This window comes from Mustela erminea, chromosome 7 (assembly GCF_009829155.1).
Source record: "Mustela erminea isolate mMusErm1 chromosome 7, mMusErm1.Pri, whole genome shotgun sequence".
NCBI lineage: Eukaryota > Metazoa > Chordata > Mammalia > Carnivora > Mustelidae > Mustela > Mustela erminea.
In genome coordinates this window covers 130,661,742-130,686,385 of record NC_045620.1, presented here as the reverse complement: position 1 = coordinate 130,686,385, position 24,644 = coordinate 130,661,742, and the positions used below count along the sequence as shown (strand labels likewise).

The following is a 24,644-nucleotide window of genomic DNA, read 5'->3' as shown; positions in this document are numbered from 1 at the left end:
TTGTATCAATATAAAAGGTCAAAAAAGGACATGCTGCTGATGATATAAATTGTCTAAAAATTAGCCACAAAACCAAACACTCGGCGATAGCCATGAATACACACATGCAAACGCTGACTTTTCCGTGCAGTCTACGTGCCGGGAACGCTGTGGGTTGGTGTGGGCCTGGCCTCAGAGCACGTGACTGCGTGAGAGCGGAGAGCGTGCATGAGGAGAGGGACTCACTCTGCAACCAGATGCCACAGAGGGCAGTGCAGTCAAGTTTGGGCGAGGACTGAGAGAGGCAGGGTATGGCCTGAGGGCGAGGGGGACACACAGGTCTGGCTGGCCTCCTGGGCGTGAGGCGGCAATATCAGGCCACATAATGAATGACCGAGAGGGTTACCCTCGGTAACCCTAACCCTCCCCGAGAGGGAGCTACCCGGAAAGGAAAGTGTCTCCCCTATGAGATGTGCCAGGCAGAGTTTCGAGAAGAGAAATCGAAGCCAAGGATTTAGGCTTAACTGTGTGGATTCAAAAAACAGTTGCCAGAAATGAAAGTTATGACTTCACTTTTCTTCCTTCATTTTTTTTTTAAGCAAAAAAAAAAAAAAAGTTCACTTAAGTTTTCCTGTTAAGAAGACTTTGTTATGCTGTGTCTCTGGAATAAAAAGTAAGATCTTGCTCTGTTTCTCCATTTCCCAATGTCTTCCTCTTTGGAAATCAACCCCTTTTTTTTTTTTTTTTAAAGATTTTATTTATTTATTTGACAGACAGAGATCACAAGTAGGCAGAGAGGCAGGCAGAGAAAGACAAAGGAGGAAGCAGGCTCCCCGCGGAGCAGAGAGCCCGATGTGGGGTTCGATCCCAGGACCCTGGGGTCATGACCTGAGCTGAAGGCCTCGAGGCTTTAACCCACTGAGCCACCCAGGTGCCCCTGGAAATCAAAGCTTTAAAAAAAAAGGAGTCTGTATGTGAGAAACCCAAGTTGGATTCCCCTATGTTTTCTGGCTGGAAATTCACTAAGAAGAATACTGCCTTTTAATCTTGTAGCCATGTCCCCACTGGAGGGGGCTTACTGCCAGTTCAGATCGTGTCATCCCGTGGCTGGACAGCAGTCACCGGGCGAGGCAGAGCTGGACCAGAACGGAGACGCAGAACACACCACTGGAGCGGGGCAGAGGGTTTCCCGTGCAGCGTCTCCGCCTGCTCCCTCCCTGCTGTATGTGCAGGGGCGCAGGCCGCCTCCTCTGCCTGGGGTACCATTCCCCGGCTCCTCCTCCTCCCTGACTCCCACTTCATGGACCAGAACCAATGTTGCCCCTTGGGTATCCTGCCTTGACTTCCCAGACCGAATAAACCGCCCCATCCACCTTGTTCCCTGTGCGGCACTCAGCCGCGGTCCTATGGCAACTAGAGCTCAGGGAAGGCTCATCTCCCCGCGAGCCTCTGAGCATCTCAGGGGCCACGCTGTCTCCTCCCTGTATCTAACTCCTCATGACGCAGCACAGGGGTATGACACACGGTGAATGCAGAGATCATTTCATTCCACTTTCAAATAAGAGGTGTAAAACAGCTTCGTTATACTTTGAGACCCCAAAGCCAAGGGGTTTAGAACAACAGAGAAGGCTGAGTGTGTAGAGGGCTGACTGCAGTGCTTTTCCAGATTCACCTATACGGCTCATCCTCTTTTCCTCCACTCAAGCCTCAGGCATAAAGCAAAACACGGAAATGCCCTGTACAGGCATCTGAGTGCTAAATTAGGACTCAGAGCCTGGCCAGGATCCTGGTTCCATTCCCCCAGCCTATGACCCGGGGCAAGGCCTCCTGGAAAATGGCAACAACACACGCAGCCATCAGAAAGAATCACGAGGAAATCTACAAAGACAAATGGGAAGAATTACAGTAGCAAGTGAATAAAAGAAGAATATGAATTTTGGTTGAAGCTATATAAACACGTGTACCTGCACCATAACTAAAGGTAATATGCAAGTGAAAACAAGTACATTACTGAATGAACTATGAAGCATTTCCCCAAATATTTCTTCATTATTATTATATCATATTTCCTATTGAAAAAAAGAAAACAGGGGTGCCTGGCTGGCTCAGTTGGTAGAGCAGGTGACTCTTCATCTTGGGTTCATGAGTTCAAGTCCTAATTGGGTGTAGAGACTATTTGAAAAAAATACAATAAAATAAGAAAATTGGGTCGAGGCCTTACAGGGACAACATGGACGTCAGACACGTGAAAGATGTCATAAACTTTGGCAAGTATGTCACCACAACTTGCAGTTGCTGTTCTTCTTATCACTATTACTGCACCTGAACGAAAAATTCTTACTAAAAGTGGCATTAGACTACAACAGCCAAACTATGGAAAGAACCCAGATGTCCATCGACAGGTGAATGGATAAAGAAGATGTGGTAGAATATATACAATGGAATATTATGCCGCCATCAAAAATGAAATCCTGCCATTTGCAAAGATGTGGATGGAACAGGGTATTACGCTGAGTGAAATGAACCAATCAGAGGAAGACAATTATCATATGATCTTAGTGATATGCAGAATTTAAGAAACAAAGCAGAGGATTATAGGGGAAGAGAGGAAGAAATCAAACAAGACAAAACCAGAGGGAGACAACCCATAAGAGACTCTTAATCTTGGGAAACAAACTGAGAGTTGCTGGAGAGGAGGGGGGTGGGGATATGGGGCAGCTGGGTGATGGGCACTGGGAGGGTATGTGTTTTGGTGAGCGCTGGGTACTGTGTAAGACTGATGAATCACAGACCTGCACTCACTCCTGAAACAAATAATATATTATATGTGAATTTATTGAATTTAAGCTTTTAAAAATGGCATTAGAGACACACACTTTTCTAGACTTAGAAAGCCTGTATACTCATACTCTTGGGGCAAGGCAGACCTAACGGATATACAGCTTTAAAAAAAAAATAATACAGTCCAGAAAGTTACCTTCATCAGTACTGCTAACCTCTAGAGATGTGAATCCCTTCTCTCCCAAGAAGCTCAAAGCAGTTCCCCCTCCCAGCTGCATGCGGTAGGAGGTGGGCGGAGACCATGCTCTCCCCCTCAAGCAAGGCTCTAGGGAGAAGGGGGTGTCCCCCTAAAGCTGACGGGGTAAGAGGACAGCTGGAGAAACCACGACTCCAGAGGCAGACTCCTTAGTTAGGCAGAAAGTCCTCAGTTCTTCCTTCAAAACCACCTAGAAAGGTTGCTTGGTCTTGTCAGTGTCATGAACAGTGAAATTAAAAGGAGTCCTGAGATTCTGAGGGGTGCCCTGAGGCGACACACACACGGGGAGCTAGGCTTACCCCTGGTCCACACTGGCATGGACGGCTGCCACGACACCTTCCAGGACCTGGAGGGGGTCCCCCGAGCCACCGAGGTCAGCACTGCGTCCACTGTGAAGGGAAAGAGACAGAACCAATTCAGAAGAGGGCTCGGCCTCGGGGAGCAACGTGGCGTTCACACCCAGAGGCTCCCAGCTGGATTCCGGCAGAGGACACTGCTGGCTCCTAGCCACGGTGGGTGTATGCAGTCTGCGAATGCTAAAGATACAGAAATGAAACATGTTCTGCCCTTGAGGAGCTCCTGGTCTAATACATGCTCCCTTTCCTAGCAAGAAAATAAAATCTACTTGCCTCCTGTCATTTAAAAAACACTCAATGGACATTCAAAGTTATTTTAAAGTGTTAAATATATCATCATCTAAATTCTCCAGATGGACTTAAAAAAAAAAAAAACAAAAAACCTAATATTTACATGGTACTTACCAGGTGCAAGTGCTTTCCATACATTCTACCATTTAGTGCCCAGCAGTCTACGAGATAGGTGCTACTATCATGCCCATTTTACAAATGTGTATGTCTAGGATGCCACTGAATTTTGAAAAAGCAATAGAAGAAAAGAAGTTTTAGTGAATAATTTAAGTAATAGGATTGAAATCAACTGCTGGATTCAGTTCGTTACGTGCCTTTGTTGTTCTAGGCCTACTCAATTGTACTAACTTTCTAGAAGGTAAATGTTATGGATGCCATCAATAGCAATTTCTTCTCCTTTGAAAAGGAGGTGGCTGAAGTCCTGAAGCTCCCTTGGCTCCCACTGCAGAAAGATTTAATTCACATTTATTGAATGTCTTCTGTGTGCTCAGCGTAACATTTATAAGAGAAGAGCTGTCTTTACAAATGGAACTGGGCGCAAAGAAAGAGAGATAAGTATAATTTATGTCAGGATTTTATGACTGTAAAAATATCATATTTTAATTATTCATGACAATGTGTAATTTTTTAGGAAATAAACTAAATTCGTCAAAGCACTAAGTCTTCAAAATGTTTGTTTTGGGGAGGTTCATCGAAATCTTGATTTAAGAAACAATCAGAAGATAGCTATGGATCAAAAGATGCAAAATACGGCCGCCCAGTGTCTGTGGTCGTCTGAGGGAGGCGAGCTGGGGCCTCTCACAGTCGCTGCCACCACCAAAACACAATAAGCTAATAACAGAACAAAGCTTTATTAATTTGACGTTTTTTATTTCTTAAAAAATGTTATGATATTTTATTTCTCGTCTCTTTCTCTCTCTCTCTCAAATTACCAGATAGCGCAGATCATTAAGGTGAAAACTGTATGAGGCTGGGGTAATTAAACTGATAAAGGCTCATTTGATTTCAGTTCGGCTGTGGAAAACTGACATGCATTTAATCAAAAAGTTCCTCAAGAGCAATGCAGAATTACAAAGAAGGCTTAAAAGGAGAATACATTAAACACAACCGAATCTTTCAGCCTAATTGCATTATTCACAGAAAGCATCTCATGCCTCATTCTCTTCTGAGTTTAACTTTCCCCTCTTCCCCAGCACCCCCGGATGCGTTCCCACAAAGTCACGGGCGCACTGACACAGCCAGAGCTTCGCAACTGCTGGTTTCATGCCATTAACTGCAGGTAAATAAAACTCGGAGACACTTAGCAGATGTCTAACTCCTTCAGTCTGTGGTAAGCCTTGCCTTATGTACCTCAGGGGGAGCTTCTGGAAACCTTTTGCAGCCTCTACAAAAGCAGGGGAAGTAGAAAAGGCAAGGGGCCAACATCCACCTGGGTTCCCAAGATGGCCTGACATTCAGCTACTCCTGCACCGGCCATGTTGGCCTTTCCCTATTCCAAGAATTAAATGGGGCTGGAGGAGAAGTGGGGCAAGACAGAAGTCCACTTTAGGATGCATTACATGCAACGCCAGTGGTGAAGCATTTTCATGGTTCTCCATTCTCAAGATCTCTTAAGACCCAAGAGTCTGAGAGATCTCACGATCATCTCTCGCTTTTATAACGTACTTCATTGTTTATAAAATGCTTCTAAACACATGGAATTTCTTCTTCGTTACTATGAAATGAGCGCTACTCCTGGCAAACCATCACCCCTGTAGCTTACCTCAACGCAGAGACTATCTTCCCTACTGCGCTCTGCACCACGTCCTTGGGCGAGATGTCCAGAGGGCCCACGGCCACCTGCAGCAGCTGCTCAATCATTCTGAGAGGCAGGCCGTCTAGACACATGGCCACAGCTTGGTCATGAACTTTCCCTCTCTCTGACCGAGACAGGTCATAGAGGTCGCCATACTTGCGCAGCACTTCCTGTAAAGACACGGTATGCGACGCCTGAGAATCAAAGAGGAACCCAGTGGGTCTACATCACACAGTAAAAGCACGTTTAGAAGATTCTCCAACCCGCACTGAAGAACAGGCAGTGGTTAGTAAGAACCTGGGCTTCAGGGACACCAGGCTTGAGGACAGATCCTTGCTTCAGCCTGTAGTGTGGTGTGTAGTCTACGGGCCTTCTGTGGCTGCAGAATGAGGGGGAGGACAGAGATTCTTGCAACTAGGGGTGTCGTGAACATTAAATGAGAAAATACAGAAGTCAGGCCTCCAGCACAACGTCAGGTCCAAAGTAAAGCTTGTGAAGTGTTCATTTCTCTGTCATTGTGACCAGGCTACAACCACACAACAGCTCAGACCCATGAGCGTCTATTGTGCAACCCAGGTGGTACATGGGTGTCACCTGGTTGAACGCTCCTAATTACCCTGCGAGGACTTTTAATTAGCTCCATTTTACTGAAAAGTAAACTGGAAACCAAGATGTACAGTAACATGCCCAAAGTCACATAGCCAGCAATTCGGGGAATGGGGGTCAGAATCCGAAAGACTCCATCTCCCCGCGCCTGGGCCACACCGCCTGCTCCTCTGATAATGTCTGTAAGAACGAATGTGACAACCAATAATGTGTGAAAACAGGCCACGAGCTACTGGTTTTCATCACAGCAAACATGGTCACTTAGTGTTAATGCTTTCCAGGGTGTGTGTAGTTTCTCAAGTTATCCTGAAGACACTCTCTAGTCTTTCAGACCCACCGTGTAAAATCCAAACATTTAACTGGATAGCTGATGGTATTAAAGAATTGCTGTTGGGGTGCCTGGGTAGCTCAGTCATTAGGTGTCTGCCTTCAGCTCAGGTCCGGATCCCAGGATCCTGGTATCGAGCCTCGCATTGGGCTCCCAGCTCAGCGGGAGGCCTGCTTCTCCCTCTCCCACTTTCCCTGCTTGTGTTCCCTCTCTTGCTGTGACTCTCTCTGACAGATAAATAAAATCTTTAAAAAAAAAAAAAAAAAGAATTGCCATTAATTTTTTTTATCGTGATCATGTTGTCATGGTGTGTTTCCACGTATCCTCTAGAAGGAGATGTGCAAGTATTTATGGATAAAGTAAAACAATAACCGGGATTTTCTTTAAAATTATCCACGGGGGCGGGGTGAGGGTAAGTGGGAGTGTGCGTGAAGAGAGGTCATGTTCTCATCTCTGCTGAAGCTGGGAGTTGGGCACAGGACATTTCGTTTTACTCTTCTCTCTGCTGTGAAACTTCTAACAGAAGAAAGTGCCCGTGTGTGCAACAGAGCAGCTGCTTGTGTCCGTCCTGAGCAGGAGGGACCTGAGCCTACATGGGATAAAGGCCTCTAGTTAAGACTGCGCTAAACCTAGGGCCCAGGGGAATCTTCTTTCCCTGGTATACAACAAAAAAGAGGTTAAAATTAAGGCCTGACCGTAAAAGGGACAAATGTATGAGGCTGAAAGTGATCTCCACTGTTTGCTACAAAAAGCACCCGAATAAAAGCACAACAGGTCCAAGGAGTCTGCTGTCTTGGCCCATCCGTGGTCTGACTGAACGGCATTTACAAGCAGCCACCGGTAGCTTTAAATCACAGCCCCGGTGAAACAAACGGCTGTTTCTGTTAATGATCCCCTTGGCCTCATATCCATTATTCTAGTCACTCAAAGACAATACTTGTTCCAAGGAGAGGAATGACAATTCTCCAGATTTGAGCACAGTATATTTCATTAAAAAAATAAGATAAGTATTTAATTTTTTATTCTAATAAGTATAATCACATTGACTTGAAGAATTCCAATTTTACCACAGTTCTCATAATTACGGATTATAGCACCGTACATGTCAGTAGGATAAAATTCGGGTTGGTAAAGCCAATCTGTTCCCTGCAAAGCCTTTTCTACTGCTTGTACATCATTTAATGTGATTCATTAGACAGGCTAATAGCACTGAAAAACACAAAATGAAATAAAACTGCTATCAAACTTTTGAATTCTCCCCATCATCTTTTCCACGAGGGCTTGGCATTTATGAGTCTCATACAAATTTTGACGCCTTCCATTTGTTCATTATCTGAACTGCTCTCCACTGACCCATCTTTCTATCAGCAATAGTTCTTTACAAGCCAAGAATACAATTCAGTCAATATGTATGGTTTGAGAAAAAGAAAAGGGAGATTAGTGGCCACTTATGGTTTCATTTACCATCCACATTAAAGGGGCAAATGCAAAATTACTTAGACATCTAAACACTGTTTTCACCTATATGAAACCACTTACGGATGGATCTGTCAACTTCTCAGTTATGGGGTGAAGAAGAGCTAAAACTCTCTTGGCTGCGACAGTACAGAGGAAAAGCTACAAAAATTACAGAGGGTTTCCCTGAGCTGTTCTAACACACTGGGCCTCCTGTCCGCTCACGGGCAGTAGCTCCCCACTCTCCTGAGAGCATTTTCTGAGACACCATGAGGGCTGCAACTGGAAACCAAGTAGGAAAAATTTTACTAGCCAAAAAAATTCTTATCAATAATAAAATGACATTGGGAATAAGAAATTAAAAAAAAAAATGAGTGCATATGACTAAAAAAAAAACTTGTTGAAGCAATGACAGAGGAAAAAAAAATCTATCATTTTTCAGTTGAGAGAGCAAAACGCCTACCAGCTTGTCGGGCTTGCAAACCACTGTCCTGATGGTTTCTCAGCTTCAGTGACTGCTCCCTCCCCCAGGCACCCACCCTGGGTTCAACTCCAGGGACTTTCCCCCCAATCACCCTCCCACCTCTGCCCTGCCAGAGACTAAATCCCCGTAAGTGGCCTCAAATCCTTTCCAAAGAAGTGAAAACTGATAGAACAAGATAAAACAAGACAGACCGAAGAAGCTAAAAGACAAAGGGCTGAGGACCATCTTCAGACATCTGCAGGACTGCAAACCCTAGCAAAACCACTAACACGGCCTGCAAGGAGAAATGAAAGCGCGTGCTTATGTTCTCTGAGCGAGCGAGCACGGGGGCCAAGTTTTCACTTCATTACCTGCTCACTCGTCTTCAGAGAAACAAGGAAGCTGTGGGTGAGGGTTTCCAGGTGAGCGAGCGATTTCTCCAGATGATGCAGGGCGTCTGCGTAGGTCAGTTTAGAGTCACTGGCTTCCTGCGTGTCGTCTTCCGAATTTCTTTTCCGCGGCTTCTCAATAAAATGTTTGACTGTCTGAACAGCCTTCTCGGTCATCTCCTTCCGTGCTTCCACAGACAGCTGCAACACAAAAAGGGACCAGACCAGTGAGACAAGCCAGCCCCATGCTAGCAGAGACGGCGTATCTCGTGAGACAGTAGAGAGGCAGAGAGAACCAAAGTGGAAAGCTAGCAGACGACCTGAACCAGCGAACAGGCTTATGTGATACTAGCTTTCCTTCGCTGAGGAAAACAACAACATGAGGGACCAGAGGCGCTATTAAATTAGTAAATACAGATTTTTTTTTTAATGCTAAGCTAATATGCAAAAGTAGGTGGTGACAGGAAGAAACTAGCGTTCAAACAGAGTACTGGTTACAGTGAAGAAAGGAGCAGCCATTTCTACAACCACAATGACCAGTGCTGATAATTTATTATAAGGAAATAATTTTTTTTTAAAGATTTTATTTATTTGACAGATAGAGATCAGAAGTACGCAGAGAGAGAGAGAGGAGGAAGCAGGCTCTCCGCGGAGCGGACAGCCCGATGCGGGGCTCGATCCCAGGACCCTGGGATCATGACCCGAGCCGAAGGCAGAGGCTTTAACCCACTGAGCCACCCAGGCGCCCCAGGAAATAATTTTTTAAAAAATAGTATAGGCATGAAGATTTTAACTGGAAGAAGACTATAAAAAATAAAATGAAAACTCAAAAGCAATCTGATTGCCTGATAATAAAAGAAATGGTAACTAACTTACGATAAATTACTAGATACAACATAATGCCATCATTAAAATTAGAATTATGAAACCAGTATAGCAATTTGGAAAGTGCTTATCATAAAATGTTAAATTTTAGGAATCAGAAATCATAAAATGGTATATGCCATGCTTATATTAAAGTCCAAGCTAACCCTGTGTGTACAGTTGAACACAAATACACACACACACACACACACACACACACACATATACACTAGTGACTTAATGTTGACGTGTTAAGATTATGAGCAATTTTGTTCTCAACTTTCCAAATTTTCTAAAATAATGTCGTATTCATTTCTTTACCTACCAAGTATTTATTGAATTCTGATATGTGACAGTCATTTTGTTATGGATACAGGAGTCATATTTTTCTAATATTATTAAAAATATTCTAATATTATTAAAAATATTGGCCTCACAACTAAACGTAATCCGTCTTGACGGAGGCACCACACACCAGGGAGCCATGTTGGGCCTTTTCAGGCCCCACTGATTTGTGCTGCTTTGGATCCTAGATTTAGGGTCGTGTCCACCACTCCAGCACATTTTTACTACAGCCTTCAAAGGGTGTTGTGTTAATTCAAATAAATAAAATAAAAACAGAGTCCCAGGACAAAATCTTCACTATTATTTCTTAAAAATCAGTTACTGTGTGTCTCTGGTTATCTGAACAGTGCCACAGGCATCACAACATGGCGTCGGTGGCCGTGCCAGGAGGCTGGCCCCTCCCAACCTCGCATTTCCCACCAGCTGCAAGTCACTCTATCAGAACTCATGTTGTATAACGCAGATGGCTGACATTTTCTTCACCCCATATTCATATGGGTAAAAAGTGACTTTAGGAAAGTACGATTTCCACTGACCTGTAACTAAGCGTGTGCCCTGTAAATGCAGCTTCCAGTAAGCTCTGTAGCCAGATTGCTACCTCCAAGTACTCGTGACATACAACAAAATCAGAAGCCCCCACTGACAGGCAAGCATCCCTCACATTTTTCTCTTCCCTCACATATACTGTGAACTCTTTTCTGTGGTGGAGAAATAGAAGATAATAGAACTTGCATAGTTGGACAGCCCTCCTGACTTTGCCCATCATGTGGATGGAAAGACTGAGCCCCAGGGAGGTACTGGGATATGCTGGGGGTCCTCGAGTGAGTGACAAGAGTAAAAGCCAGCCCCAGTGCCTTGGTTGCCTTCTCCCCGCACATCATACAACTCCGACTTCACCGTGTCCCCCTCCTCACAGGCTCTGACAGAGAGGATGGGTGCGCACTGGCTAGACGCTCCACAGGAGCAAAGACAAATAAGAATATGGCGGAACAAACCCTTCCTTTCTATTCACTCATGTTTGTCTCCTCAAGAAAGCTGGGTTTGGGGACGATTTGGCTACACCAGCTGCCCAAATGTCTTCTCTCCCAGCTGACCGAGGGGTGTGTAAGACTTTCAACCACAGACCGGCAAGAGAGCAGGGACGGGGCAGGCAATTCACACGTCCAGGGAGCAGCGTCCTGGGAGAAACGGGTGGTCTCTGTGTCCCAGGACGGGTCCAGACGCGATCGTGGCTGTCGAAGGTTTGCCGTGCCATTGTCAGCCACTCCGGAGCCGCCAGTAAGGAAGAAGAGCACTTGCCCCTGCTTCCCGTTCACTGCTGGGGGACGAGGCAACCTGACCACATGTGTGAAAGGTGAACAATGTCGTCCACCATGCAATGTCATCTCCAGAACTTAAATGAGACCATGTGTAGAATAATCAGCAAATGCCCTACCCGCCATAAGCTTCAACAAATTGAAGCTGACTTGTAATGTGACCAACTGATAGAGTACACAGGCCACCTTCTACCAGTCAGTCTTGTTTTTCTTCCTAATCAATTTGCCATGTAATCCCTTCTAGAAAAAACCTTTTCAGAAGCTTGGGAAATCCCTTGGTACGGTACTTCTGGACTTGCACGAGCTGGCTCCTAGCTACCCCTCTAGTCTCAAATGTAATTGTAGCCCCACTCTAAGCTCCATATACCCCAACTTTTCCTCATTTCCTGGCATCACTAGGTATCTTTTCTCAGCAAAATGCTCTCTCCTCTCTTCTTGGCAAGGCATGTTCCAACTCCTGTTTCAACAGTGAGACACATCCGAGTCATCCTGGACTCATCTGTTTCTTCAGACGAGCTCGTCCACCAGTGGGCCATCTGCCCCAACAGCCAAGTGCATTAGCACCTGCTTCTACGCATGGAGCCTCCAGCTGCCCAGCAATACTGAGTCTAGGCCTTGCACTGACATCTGTGTTTTCCTGGAACCGGCTACGGAACGGCCCAAGAATGGCCACTAGAGGCAAGTGAATTTCTTGGGAGTTTACATAATTGGACCTCATCACCAACATTATCAGCAGAGTCTTTCCACCCCTTATTTTTAATAATCTTTCAAAGTAACTAAATAACCCAACAGTTACTAAGAATATAGAGTGTAAGCAAATACAACCGTAAATTAATTTTCCTGAGGGAGCTGGGGCCTGTACAGAGGCAGAGTGATGTTAATGACAGAGGATAGAAGGACTGGGCCTTTTGCTTCATTGGACACTTAAGCTTTTCACTCTTTTTTTTTCTTTTTTTTAGCTTTTCACTCTTTATAGAAACAGGTTTATCACTGAAAGACTATAGGGTGAGATCAGATTAAGAAATACAAGTTTTGGGGACCTGGGTGGCTCAGTTGGTTAAGCAACCAACTCTTGATTTCAGCTCAGGTCTTGATCTCAGGGTCATGAGTTCAAGCCCTATACTGGCCTCCAGCTGGACACACAGCCCACTTAAAAAAAGATAAAAAAAAAATACAAGTTTCGCACAGAATAAACCTAATAGACTTATTTTCCTTAAACTCTTCCATGATAGAGAAAACAAACAGTAAAAGACAAAAAGACTGACAAATGTACCACCACGGTGAAAAACTGCAATTTCTTCACTGACTCTAGCAGCCACAAAATACTCTTATTTTCAACCTTCTATTTTGAAGCCCATGGCATTCACACATCATTCATACACATATTTCTATAACGAGAAATCAAAGATTTTATAAAACATATTCCCTGACAGCAAATAGTAACTATTTTTTTTAAATGTAGATTTTGTAAAATAAACTTAAGTGGATAAACTGTTCTGGTACTCAGTAAGTATGTATTCAACACCTATTTTATAGGCCCTGTGGAAAAATGAGAGAAAACATGAGCCAGGCTCAAAGAAATCAAATTTAGTGTAAGAAACAAGATGGTGGGAAGGGAAGAAATTGAGGAGTTATCCCTGATGGCCACGAATCTTACTGAGTCCACCTTGGAAAGACATCCGGACTCTACCCAGTCTCCCCCACGTCCAAGGCCACCCCTCAGGGCTAAGCCACAGCGCCTCTCTTGTCCTGCGCTGATTCTAACTGGTCTCCTGACAGGACAGAGAGCACAGCGCTCACCCAACAGACGCATCCCATGGGCCCCACCACAGCTGTCAATCCCCTTGCAACTACCATGAGCCACGTTCCAGCCAAGGAAGTCTGAGCAGAGGCAAGCCTGAGCCAAGGCAAGATCCAACTCCCACAGATCATTAGCAGCCTCCGCTCTCTCCCAGTCATGGCAGTCCGCACAGTGCAGGTCCCAGATGGCACCAACACAAGACGGGAGAGCTTCCATCAGCCTGGACGCCTAGCGGCTTTGTGGTAGAGCCCTTTACAGCTCTCACTGGGTCAGAAGCCTGACGGAACATCAACCTTCATTGTGTTAAGCCACTGTGATCCTGGGGCAAACTGGGTACTCCAGCATTAAGCAGAAGCAAAGTGATATTTCAAAAAACATCAATCTGACTGTGTTATTCCTCTGCTCAAATCCATTTAACAGCTTTCCCATTCACTAAGAGTAAAAACTCAGTCTTCAAAGCCCTATGAAGCCCACTAAGATTTGTTCTTCCCCTCACCCTCCCTGTCTAATCCGTCTTCCTCCCTTTCCTTTGACACTCTTGCTCCACACCAGACAGACTTCCGTGCAGTCCCTCGTCCCTCCGTGCTTTTCCACACACTGGTCCCTCTGCTTGAGATGCTCCCCAGGTATCCTCACGGTTGTTCCTCAGGACTTAGCACAAATGCCACCTCACCAGAGAGACCTCCCCTGACCACTCTAGAGAAGCTAGCCCTCCCCGCACCCTTAACCGGTGTCCCTCTCTCTCCTCTTGCCCTGTGGTAGTTTTTCCTCAGAACTGACATGTTATGTTTCCATGTGCTGTCTCTCGCTGTTATATTCCAGAACCCGAAACTCAGAATGGTGGCTCATTCATAACAACTGCCCAATCTGTTGAATGTGGAAGTGAATGAATGGATGAATGACCCCATTTTTAAAAGGAAGAAGAGCAGAAGCAGAGTTGGGGGGAGGGGAGACCCGTGGTATACGATACATGTACAACCACTAGGGGGCACTGCAGTGGGAAAGACTAGAAAATATGCTGGCTTGACAGGCCAAATGGTCTCTGTTATACAGTCTTTGGTTGGCTGGTTGGTTGGTTATACAATCCTTTAAAAAGATGTAAAAACAAATCAGAGCTAAGGGCTATAACAAGAACAGCCAGGGGGCTGAATGTGACCTGTGGGCCAAGGCTGGTTGACCCCCTGATCTACAATATTAAACAGTTCTAGTTGGAAAGGAGAATTGAGAATAAACCGTAAGTGGCCTTGAGTGCCAGGCTGGTTACGGAATCTGAGGCACAGGAATCAGAAGCCACAGAAGGCAACGCGTACACTGAGGATTGCAATTCTATAACAATGCCTTATTCAGTTCCTGTTTGAAAACACACTGTCGAAGAATCTTATTTTGAAGAAAAATATAAACCTGTAGGTATCGGAGTAAAAAATGTCATTCTTTTTCAAGCCTCCCTTCATCTGTGCCTTCAGAGTCCGTTCCGAGCTCACACGCCTGGACGCATCCCTGACATGATCTCTTCCCCAAGGTCATAAACACTCAAGGCGTTCCTAAGGCGCTCTGTGCCTACCTCTATCAAAGAAGAATTACACCACATTCAAATCATCCAGGTACTTGTACGTCTCCCTGACTAAACAAGGAGGTCCTCCAGGCTAGAAACTGTGTGGTTTTTTTTTTTTTTTTTTTAAAGATTTTACTTATTTGTCAGACAGAGCATAAAGCAGGAGGAGCAGCAGGCACAGGGAGAAGAAGGCTCCCCGCAGAGCAGGGGGCCGATGCGGGACGCCATTCTAGGACTCTGGGATCATGACTTGAGCCAAAGGCAGATGGCAAACCTACTGAGCCACCCAGGCATTCCAGAAAATGTGTTTTTTAAAATCTCAGTATTCCTGGCAGCTAAACAATGTCCAGAAATGGCAGACAAATAGAAAATAACTCTTAAATCCCTCAACTCTGATCAACAGAGGAGGGGAAAGAGAACCTTGAGAAGCGCAGTGAAGTGACATGCTCTCCGGGCGTCCCTAGAAACCTGTGGTCCGGACTGGGCCAAGAGACTCCAGTTCGCCACAGACCTGGCAATGACCTGTTCCCGTGAAAAGGCCTGGGGAGACTAAAACTGCAAAAGGATATTTTAAAGGACTTGAAAGAAATGAACGAGCAAACTGGGACCTGATGTATGCTATCGGCACAGCGCGGCCGCCCAGGAGAGACACAAGGACATTGAACTGGCGATCCCGTGGCGCGCATTGCTCTGACTCACACCTGGTGAACGCATGCTGTACAGTCGCCTTGGGCTGGGGGCTGGTGACACAGAGTTAGACCAGGTCCCTGCCCCCGGGGAAATGAAAGGCTAGGCTGAAAGAAAGAGAGAGAAGACATGACAAAGCAGCGTGATCCTTATAAAACACCACAGGGTGAGGAGGAGGCACAGTAGAAGCCTCAGAAGGGGAGCCTGGTCCTGCCTGGAAGTGAGCGGCTGCAAGGCGGGGAGGCAGGGAGACACCTGCCAACAGCGGCCCCTCCTGAGGAGAATGCTCGGCCGTGAGTAGGCATGAGGACCGGAGAAGCATTCCAAGAGCCTCAGGTCGGAGGAGCAAGAGGGGAAGCTGGGAGTCAGCTGGCTTGGCTGGAACAGAGTGTGCGTGCGAAGGGCCATCAGGGGATAGGGAGGAACTCAGCAGCGGTGACCACATGGAGGGCCTCTCTGTCAGGCTGATGGGATGGGGCTTCACCACCATGGCTGGGAAGGCGCCAGCAGAAGGAGCTCAAGCAGAAGTTGACAGGATCAGTACTACTGTTTTCAGGGGACGGCTTGACTGGAAATTCACTGAGACAACTTTCCTCATCTGCAGCTTCCCTCGGCTGATCAATTTTGCTCAGCAGATAATTTTTTTAAGATTTTACTTATTTGAGAGAGAGAGAGAGAGAGCGAGAACACTCGCAAGCAGAGGGAGGGGCAGAGGGCGAGGAAGACAGAGAACCTTCCATCTCTCCTCCTCCTTTTCAAGCACGGACACTGCCCCACTTACCATATGTCAGCCCCGGCCTTGGCACAGGACGTACACAGGTAAATGAAGACACGACCTCCACCTGGAAGAATATCCATCATCCCGGGAAAGCCAAAGCCAAAGAAAAGCGCTTATAAAATGCAACGAGTACAAACAAAGGATGTGGGCGCATCGAGAAAAAGAAGTTTGTCTTAGAAAGGCAAGGAAGTCTCTAGAAGGAGGGTAAAAGCTGAACCAGGACTTGAAAACTGAGCATAATTCCCGTGGACGAAGTGGGTGGCGTGGATTTCCGGCAGAGACAGCAGCCCGAGAACTTTGAAAAGGCTTTTATAAGAGAGAGTGTTCTGGGCCTGTGCCTCTAGAATACCCTCAGAATACCCTCCCCCAATCCCAGCAGCTCACTGCCTCAAAGAAAGGGGAGCCGAGGGGCGGGTGCACAGCAGCAGCTAACGGTGTATTTGCAGAAAAAAGGAAGAAGCGTTTTTGGAAAAACAGCAAACAATTCCAGGAGTTTGATGCCCCGTGGCTCCCACCCTCAAACCACTTGCCATGAAAAAGCTAGATGCCTCCTTCTCCAGTCTAACTCCCACACCAGACCCAGTCACTGTTCTAGGAGCGAGGAAAAGCCTGTGGCGGCCGGAACGGAAACTGTGTTTGTGCTAGGGGAGAAGACTGTCCTTCGGGGGAAGAGACGCAGAAGCGGGCTGGGGCTGGGGTCCCCGGGGTGCCACGGGGAGGAACTTACATGTTCTCCTTTAGGCCAGTGGTTCTCAGCTGGGGTACGTGTGCCAGCAGCACAACACAAAGCTTTTCTGAAGGGTGTAGCAGTGCAGATGGTTCAAAGGGAATCCATTTCTAAATCTTCACCTTACCCAAATCCTCTGTCCTAAAACTGATCTTGAGAACATTCTGGAGGTCAAGATGTCAAACCTTTTCTCTTTCTCAGCTTGCCGTTCACATAGGCCTCGCTCCCCTTAAATAAGACAGACATGCATCACAACTCTTCCTGAATCTGACTCCCACATCGTCCTGGAGTCTAGAAAGTTCCAGAGCACAAAACAAGGGACAACCAAAAATACTGGTGCGTGACAGGACTCCAACAACTAGATAATGAGTTTCTTATTTCATGTCACAAGGTTTCCAGTTCTTGTACTTTCAACAAAATTTATGAAAGATCTAATAGAATTGTCAGTTGATAAATCATTAAAAATGATTTTTAACCATAGATCATGATGTGATTTTTTGGCTGATAATGGAGGGCAGACACCTGAGAGGCACTCCTACGAGAGACTCTTTCCCCAACCACTGTGAACAAGGTTTTTAAATATTCATATCCATAAAAATATAAAGAACTGATGTGGAATGCAATTTCAATCTAGCAATAAGTAACACTCATCGAAGGGCACAAAAATTAATTAAAAAAGCAATGTTTAAAGCCCTATGCATCTCATTAAGAGGTATATTTTAAACACAATTTTAATTTTAGGATTCTTGTTTATCAAAAGTTAACATATCTGTGTTGTTCTGATCAAATGCATGACTGAAACAGTAACTCAATACAGAATAAGTTCTTACTCTTTTTCTTATATTCTTATCACCTGGAAGTATCTCTTTGAAACACAAACATTCAGAGAACCTGCCCTTGCTCTGGATCCTGTGGGAGGGTCGAGCACCCAGCTCTAACGCGCACCACTATCTTCTGTCATAAAGACCTCAGAAGCCGGTTTCTCTTCCAGGTCAGTGTCAGTCAGCAAACATGGATGCCCCAGTCCACGGACGCACAAGCCCACCCCACCCCGGCTGGGCCTGTCCTTTGGCACAGCCCAGCACTGAAAGTCTCCTGCCTTTTGTTTGGAGAAGCTGAACTCCGGGAGCGAGCCCTGTCCTTCCTGCTGCAGTAGTTATCACTAAATAAAATCTGTCTTTATTGCCTTTAACTAGTGCCCAGCTGTATTTCTCTTTGACAAGAGGAAAAGTACAAATCGTTGGAGAGAAAGGAAAGATGCAACTTGTCTAACTGCTAAAGATGTGCTTGTTCTTATACTTTTTAAAGGTTCTTATACTTTTTAAACTGTGGTTGTTATCAAATCACTGTTATTGTGGATTACCCTGGATACAAAGCTACATAACAGTTCTGCTTTAATGTCAATATTTAATGTTCAGAGAATTACATCACCCTTTCTACCCATTTAAAATTATGATTTAAAAAAATCTTAGAGGGATGCCTGGGTGGCTCAGTTGGTTAAGCCGCTGCCTTCGGCTCAGGTCATGATCCCAGCGTCCTGGGATCGAGTCCCACATCGGGCTCCTTGCTCCACAGGAAGCCTGCTTCTGCCTCTGACTCTGCCTGCCACTCTGTCTGCCTGTGCTCTCTCTCGCTCTCTCTCTCTCTAACAAATAAAAAAAAAAATCTTTAAAAAAATCTTAGATATCAAGGGCCACAGTCTGAATGTTCATATGCTGAAATCCTACCCCCTTGGAAGTGATGGCATTAGTAGGCGGGCCCTTTGGGAGGTGGTTCAGTCATGAAGGTAGAGCCCTCGTGAAAGGATTAGTGCCTTCTAAAGAGAGACACCAGAGAGTTCCCTCTGTCCCTTCACTCTGTGAGCACACAGGGAGCAGGTGCCAACCATGGACCAGGGAAAGGGCTCTCACCAGAACTCAGCTATGCTGGTGCCTTTATCTTGGACACTGTTGCCCGAAGTGTGATTTTCAGACCACCTACACTGAAATAACCGAGCACTACTGCAAAAATGAAAATCCCGGAGCCCTTGTTAGACTTAAGATTCTGCATGCGGGTTAAGGAAGGCACTGGCATTGGTAGGAAGAAACCTATCTTTTGCAAAAGCTTCTCTTAATTAATTCTACGGGCAATGGAAGCATGTGACCCGGGACCGCAAGTTCTGGGGACTTGACACTGCCGAAGGACCCAATCAACGGGCTGACGGTGACTGTGGGCTACGGCTGCAAGCAGCTCCCGGGACGGCCACTGAGGGGCAGTCAGGAGGTCACTGCAAGAGCCCAGAGAGGTTGGGGTTGGGGAAGGGGGTAATGAAAGAAGGCAACAGTGCTGAATGTGGATGATACATGAACAGAACTCAGACATCAACATGCTGTCCTGCGCTAGCTGCCCCGGTATGCACTCCCCGCCGGCCCGATATATGAAGCCAGGTGCCCATCAGCTTCCAAACCTTTTTGTCCAAGACCCAGAGTAAAGAGCTCACTGCATAGCAAAACTCAGTATCCGTATCTATAGATGAATATAGTAAAAACAAAAGTTTCCTGAAACAATACAACCCCCACAGCGGTGAGAGGCCTACTGAGAGTTCCTGATGTGAATCTACAGTCTAGTCTTTCTGGTTGGTTTGTTTTGAAAGCCGATCACAACACTTAACTATAGGACTCACTCGTGGGTGTGACTCTGTCTGTAAAATGCCTGCAAAGCGGCTCCAACAGTAACAGATGACTTGCGGGGCCAGCAAACGCCGAGCCCACAAACGGGGTATCAAATTGCCCAAGTTAGATTTAAGTGACTCCATTAAAAAAGAATTTTTTTTTTATTAAGATGTATTTATCTTAGAGAGAGAGGAGGGAGGGGGAGAGGGAAAGGGAGAGAGAATCTCAAGCCGACTCCCTGCTAAGCATAGAGGCCCGTGGGGCTTGATCTCACGGCCCCGATATCACGACCTGAGCTGAAACCGAGTGTCAGATGCTTAACCAACGGCACCACCTAGGCACACCTTTAAGCATTGTTTTTAAATTACAAATATAAAATATTATGAAATAGTATCTTAACTATTATGCAGCAGAAAATGAAAGTTGAGAAGTCTTAGAAATTTTGCTTTAATACCGTTGACTAGATATTCAATCACAAAAATAAGAATGCATGCTTTGTCACCTTCAGTTACATACTTAACAGAAAATCAGTGTTATAACTTTGCTTTTTTGCTTTCGCTATCAATTGCTTATATAATAAAAATGAATGCCACAGGACAGAGCCACTTTATCTCTGCCTTTTGCCTCATAGTATAACCACAGAAATATTATTATTTTTCATCAAGTGTGAACAGCCCCATCTTTTTTACTATTCACTTTTGGCAATGACATCAGCTAATACATTCCTAAGTTTTTCAATAGCTTGAAGGTCACCTTTATCTTAATAGAGAAAGGCATGAAGAATGTTCAAAAAGAGATAAAATATTACTGTGATCGGTAATGAATACTACCATCATTGCTGTTGTGCATATAGAGGTTTTAACAAGATCTAAAAGCACTCGTTCACATTTTCCATTTAAAAATCTTTTCCTACCCTATGCATGCATGGGCTACACAATACAAATTGTACTTAAGATCATTTTAAGTAGAGCCACTCAATTTATATCAAAGCCAAATGTGAATTTGAAAATCCAGATCCTAACCCAACAGTGAAAACTATAGAAGGTCATTCAAAACCAAAACCATCTGCTAGAGCTTTTGAAGTTGGACTAAAAAAATTTCCAACTTTTTTTTGTACCTTGTAAGTAAGAATAAAATAGAGCAACACAAAGCAGAAGAGGAACTGAACAATCCTCGTGCATCTACTTGCCCCAAGATCTTTATATATGCTACTTTATTTAATCCTCACCACAGTTACTCAGGGTCCAGGTTCCAGACATCACGGGCCTCCTCCCTATAGCCACTCAGTACCACGCAGACCAAGAGCTGGCTGTGTACCCGCAGATGACCCACTCAAGGCTGCTCTGGGACCCAGCGGATCTCACTTCTCTCCCCACGGTGATTACTAATCCAGGCAAATCCCGATCAATGCCAATCAGCACCTGGAATACCAGAGCCCCAGGCATGGGTTCGGGGGTGATCTTATCAGCAGGAAACTTGGAATTTCTGTTTGGTTCCTGTGGGGAAGTTTTCTCACTCTATCTGGCTGGATGTGAATTAGGAAGCCCCAATTACTTCCAGCCATCACACTGAAGCAAAGAGCCCTATGATGAAGTTAACACCGGAAGACAGCAATGAACAGAGATGGAGAGAAATTGGCTCCTTGATGACCGCAGGCTGCCGGGTCTGCCATCCCTGAAGTCAGCCCCACCTCTGGACCTGTCAGTTCATTAGCCAGTAAATTTTCTGGTCAATTAAGCCAATTTAATTGGATTTTTTATCTGTGTCTAAAAACATTCTAAAATTAATCTTTATTTACATAGTGGTGATGATTGTACAGTGAGGAAGACTCAGAAGATAGAGTAATTTTCCCCCCCAGATCCAGCTGGATGGGAACTCAAAAGATCTGACTACGTAAACCTGTCTCTTTCTCCATCACCATGCCACCATTAAAAGAACTTAAGCTGTGTCTAAGATCCATCAATTTATTTCAATTCAACATGCTGAGAAGCTACAAAATTAATGTATGAAACTTCTCATATTTCCCTGGGTCAGTGGTGATTTAAAATTGTTTTTCTCTATTCTCCTCATGAGAATTGTTTTTAAAGATTTTTTATTTATTTATTTGACAGAGAGAGAGATCACAAGTAGGCAGAGAGGGAGGCAGAGGGTTGGGGGGAAGCGGGCTCCCTGCAGAGCAGAGAGCGCGACGCAGGGCTTGATCCCAGGACCCTGAGACCATGACCTGAGATGAAGGCAGAGGCTTAGCCAACTGAGCCAACTGAGCGCCCTCCTCATGAGAATTTTAACATCTGATCATCGTTGGCATCAATATCTCATAGTCTTTACACATACAGGTAGCATTAAAAATCCCTCATCCGACCAGGTATACTGGAAAAAACTGGTTATACTCTAAGGAACTTTGCTAGGTGATTCAGTGGGGGGGAAAAAAAAAGGTTAAGTAGGATGTGGATTTTCCTCAAAAGAGGTTTATAAAGACATACTATAAAAACATATACATACAGAGCACCTAGGTGGCTCAGTCAGTTAAGTGTCTGACTTCGGCTCAGGTCACGATCCCAGAGTCTTGGGATTGAGTCCTGCCTCGGGCTTCCTGCTCAGCAGGGAGTCTGCTTGAGATTCTTCCTCTCCCTCAGCCTCTGCCCCCCATGCTCATGCTCTTTCTCTCTCCCTCTAATAAATAAAATCTTTAAAAAAAAGAAAAAGAGGGACTCCTGGGTGGCTCAGTGGGTTAAGGTCTCTGCCTTCGGCTCAGGTCATGATCCCAGGGTCCTGGGATCCAGCCCCGCATCAGGCTCTCTGCTCAGCAGGGAGCCTGCTTCCCTTCTTCTCTCTGCCTGCCTGTCTGTCTACTTGTGATCTCTGTCTGTCAAATAAATAAATAAAATCTTAAAAAAAAAAAAAGAAAGAAAACAAATAGATACAGTATACATGCCTATACTATAATAATTATCACAAATCGAATGACTTTGGTGTTGATGCTGTACCATGGTCCATTATCATCTCCCTGAAGACACTGCTATGACTATCGACAAAGCAAAAAGGCAACCTGCTGAATGGGGTAAGATATTGGTATATGAGTTATCTGATAAGGGGTTCATAACCAACATACATGAAGAACTCAATACAATCCAACACCAAAAAAGAAAGTAAAAAACAGGCAGTGTACCTGAATAGCCATTTTTCCAAGGAAGATATATAGATGACCAAAAGACACAGGAAAAGACATTTATCACTAATCCTCAGGAAAATGAAAATCAAAATCATAGTGAGATCCTACCACCTTATACCTGTCAGAATGGCTGGTATCAATGACACAAGAAATAACAAGTGTTAAAGAAAATGTGCAGAAAAGGGAACCCTCCTGCATAGTTGGTAGGAAAGTAACGTTGTACGGCCACTGTGGAAAACAGCATGGAGGTTGCCCAAAAAACTAAAAATAGAAATGCCATATGATCCCGCAATTCCACTTACCCAAAAGAAACAAAAACTTTGGAAAGATATATGCACTCCTATGTTTGCAGCAGCATTATTTACAGTAGCCGAGATAAGGAAGCAACCCAAGTATCCACTGAAGAGATTGTGGTAGAAATGCCCAATGGATTATTACTCTGCTAGAAAAAAGAATGAGATCTTGCCGTTAGCAACAACATGGGTGCACCTAGAGGGTAATGTGCTAAGTGAAAAAAAAAAAAAAAAATCAGAGAAAAACAAATACCAAATGGAATCTAAAAAACAAAACCACCGAAGAGACACATGAATACAGAGAGAACTGGTGGTTGTTAGAGGGGGAAGGATGGGGGAGATGGGCAAAACAGGTGAAGGGGTTCAAGAGCTACAAATTTCCAGCTATGAAGCAAACAAGTCATGGGGTTGAAAAGGGCAGCACAGGAAGTACAGTCAGTAACTGTGCGGTGACAGGTCATAGCTACACGTATGGCAGTGAGCACCCCATAACGTACAGAACTGCTGAACCATTATGTTACCGCCTGAAACTAACACAACATGGCATGTTGATTACACTTCAATTTCAAAAAAAAAAAAAAAAGAATAAAAGATGTTAGGATGGTCTTCACATTGGAGTGTCCCTGTACCCAGGCTGGTACCTTCTGTTTCTTCTCCCATCATCATCAAAGTGATCTTTTGAAAGTGAAAATCTGACAATGTTAGTACCTGACATTATTAAAATTTGTGCCTCGTCCATGCCCTGGATGAAGTCTAGACTCTTCAGCCAGGACACGACAGTTTTCTTACCCAGCCTTGCCTTATCTCCAGAGCCTCCTTCCCATGCTTTCATTATACCATATTTCTTTCTTTTTTTTTTTTTTTTTTTTAAAGATTTTATTTATTTATTTGACAGAGAGAGATCACAGGTAGGCAGAGAAGCAGGCAGAGAGAGAGAGGAGGAAGCAGGCTCCCCGCTGAGCAGAGAGCCCGATATGGGACTCGATCCCAGGACCCTGAGATCATGACCCGAGCCGAAGGCAGCGGCTTAACCCACTGAGCCACCCAGGCGCCCTATACCATATTTCTTGTAGTTCACCGAAGGTACTAGGGTTTTTATTAATGCTTTTATTAAAACTGTTAACTCCATCTGGAGTGTTCCTCCCCTTCTAAGCTTTCCCTCCATGCTACTCATGACAAATTGGAGGACTCATATCTCTTCTACTCTGGGACCTTTCCTGGCCATACCCCAGCCCCGCTGACCCAACTATTCACCATTTCTACCTCACTTTTTCCACATCACCAATCACAGATCAAATCATCAGTTACGAATCCTTCACTAATTTATCTGTTGGCCAGCCTCCTCTCTGAAGAGTAACCCCCTGCTGGCGAGTAGGCAAACACAACCAGCATTCTGGGGGCCGGGGGGAAGGGAGGGCAGTTAGACCGGGGTCTTCCCGCGGGTACCAATGCTCGCAAAAGTAGAGGCACCAGCCAAGAGGAGAGGGCACTCCTCTTTCTTCCAAGTTCCTTTGCTGCACAGGCTAGAGAAAGTATTTATAGACTAGCAATTCAGAGGCAGAAGTTAAAAAGGTCCTCAAATGAGAGCATGGAGCGGACGGGATGCACGAAGAATGGAGAAGGAAAGGGAGCCCACGTCGCTGAACAGCTACAGCTGGACGGTAAGCTCAGAGCTGAGAAATCTGCCAGAGGAAAGCTCTTCAGGAGGGAGGTTATTTTCAGACTTCTCTTCCCCGCTGCTTTTTTTCATGTTAAAATA

At 45.1% G+C, this 24,644-nt stretch overlaps 1 protein-coding gene across 3 annotated transcripts in view; it reads right to left on the bottom strand.

The window, feature by feature from the left end:
- Positions 1-24,644, bottom strand: part of NBAS (NBAS subunit of NRZ tethering complex) — a 327,228-nt gene that overhangs the window by 45,898 nt on the left and 256,686 nt on the right. For all 3 annotated transcript variants that reach the window (XM_032353267.1, XM_032353268.1, XM_032353269.1), the window contains 3 exons: positions 8,682-8,900; positions 5,426-5,628; positions 3,316-3,405 (listed from right to left, as the gene is read on the bottom strand). In XM_032353267.1, the coding sequence (XP_032209158.1) occupies positions 3,316-3,405; positions 5,426-5,628; positions 8,682-8,900 (512 nt within the window). The remainder of the gene's footprint in view (positions 1-3,315; positions 3,406-5,425; positions 5,629-8,681; positions 8,901-24,644) is intronic.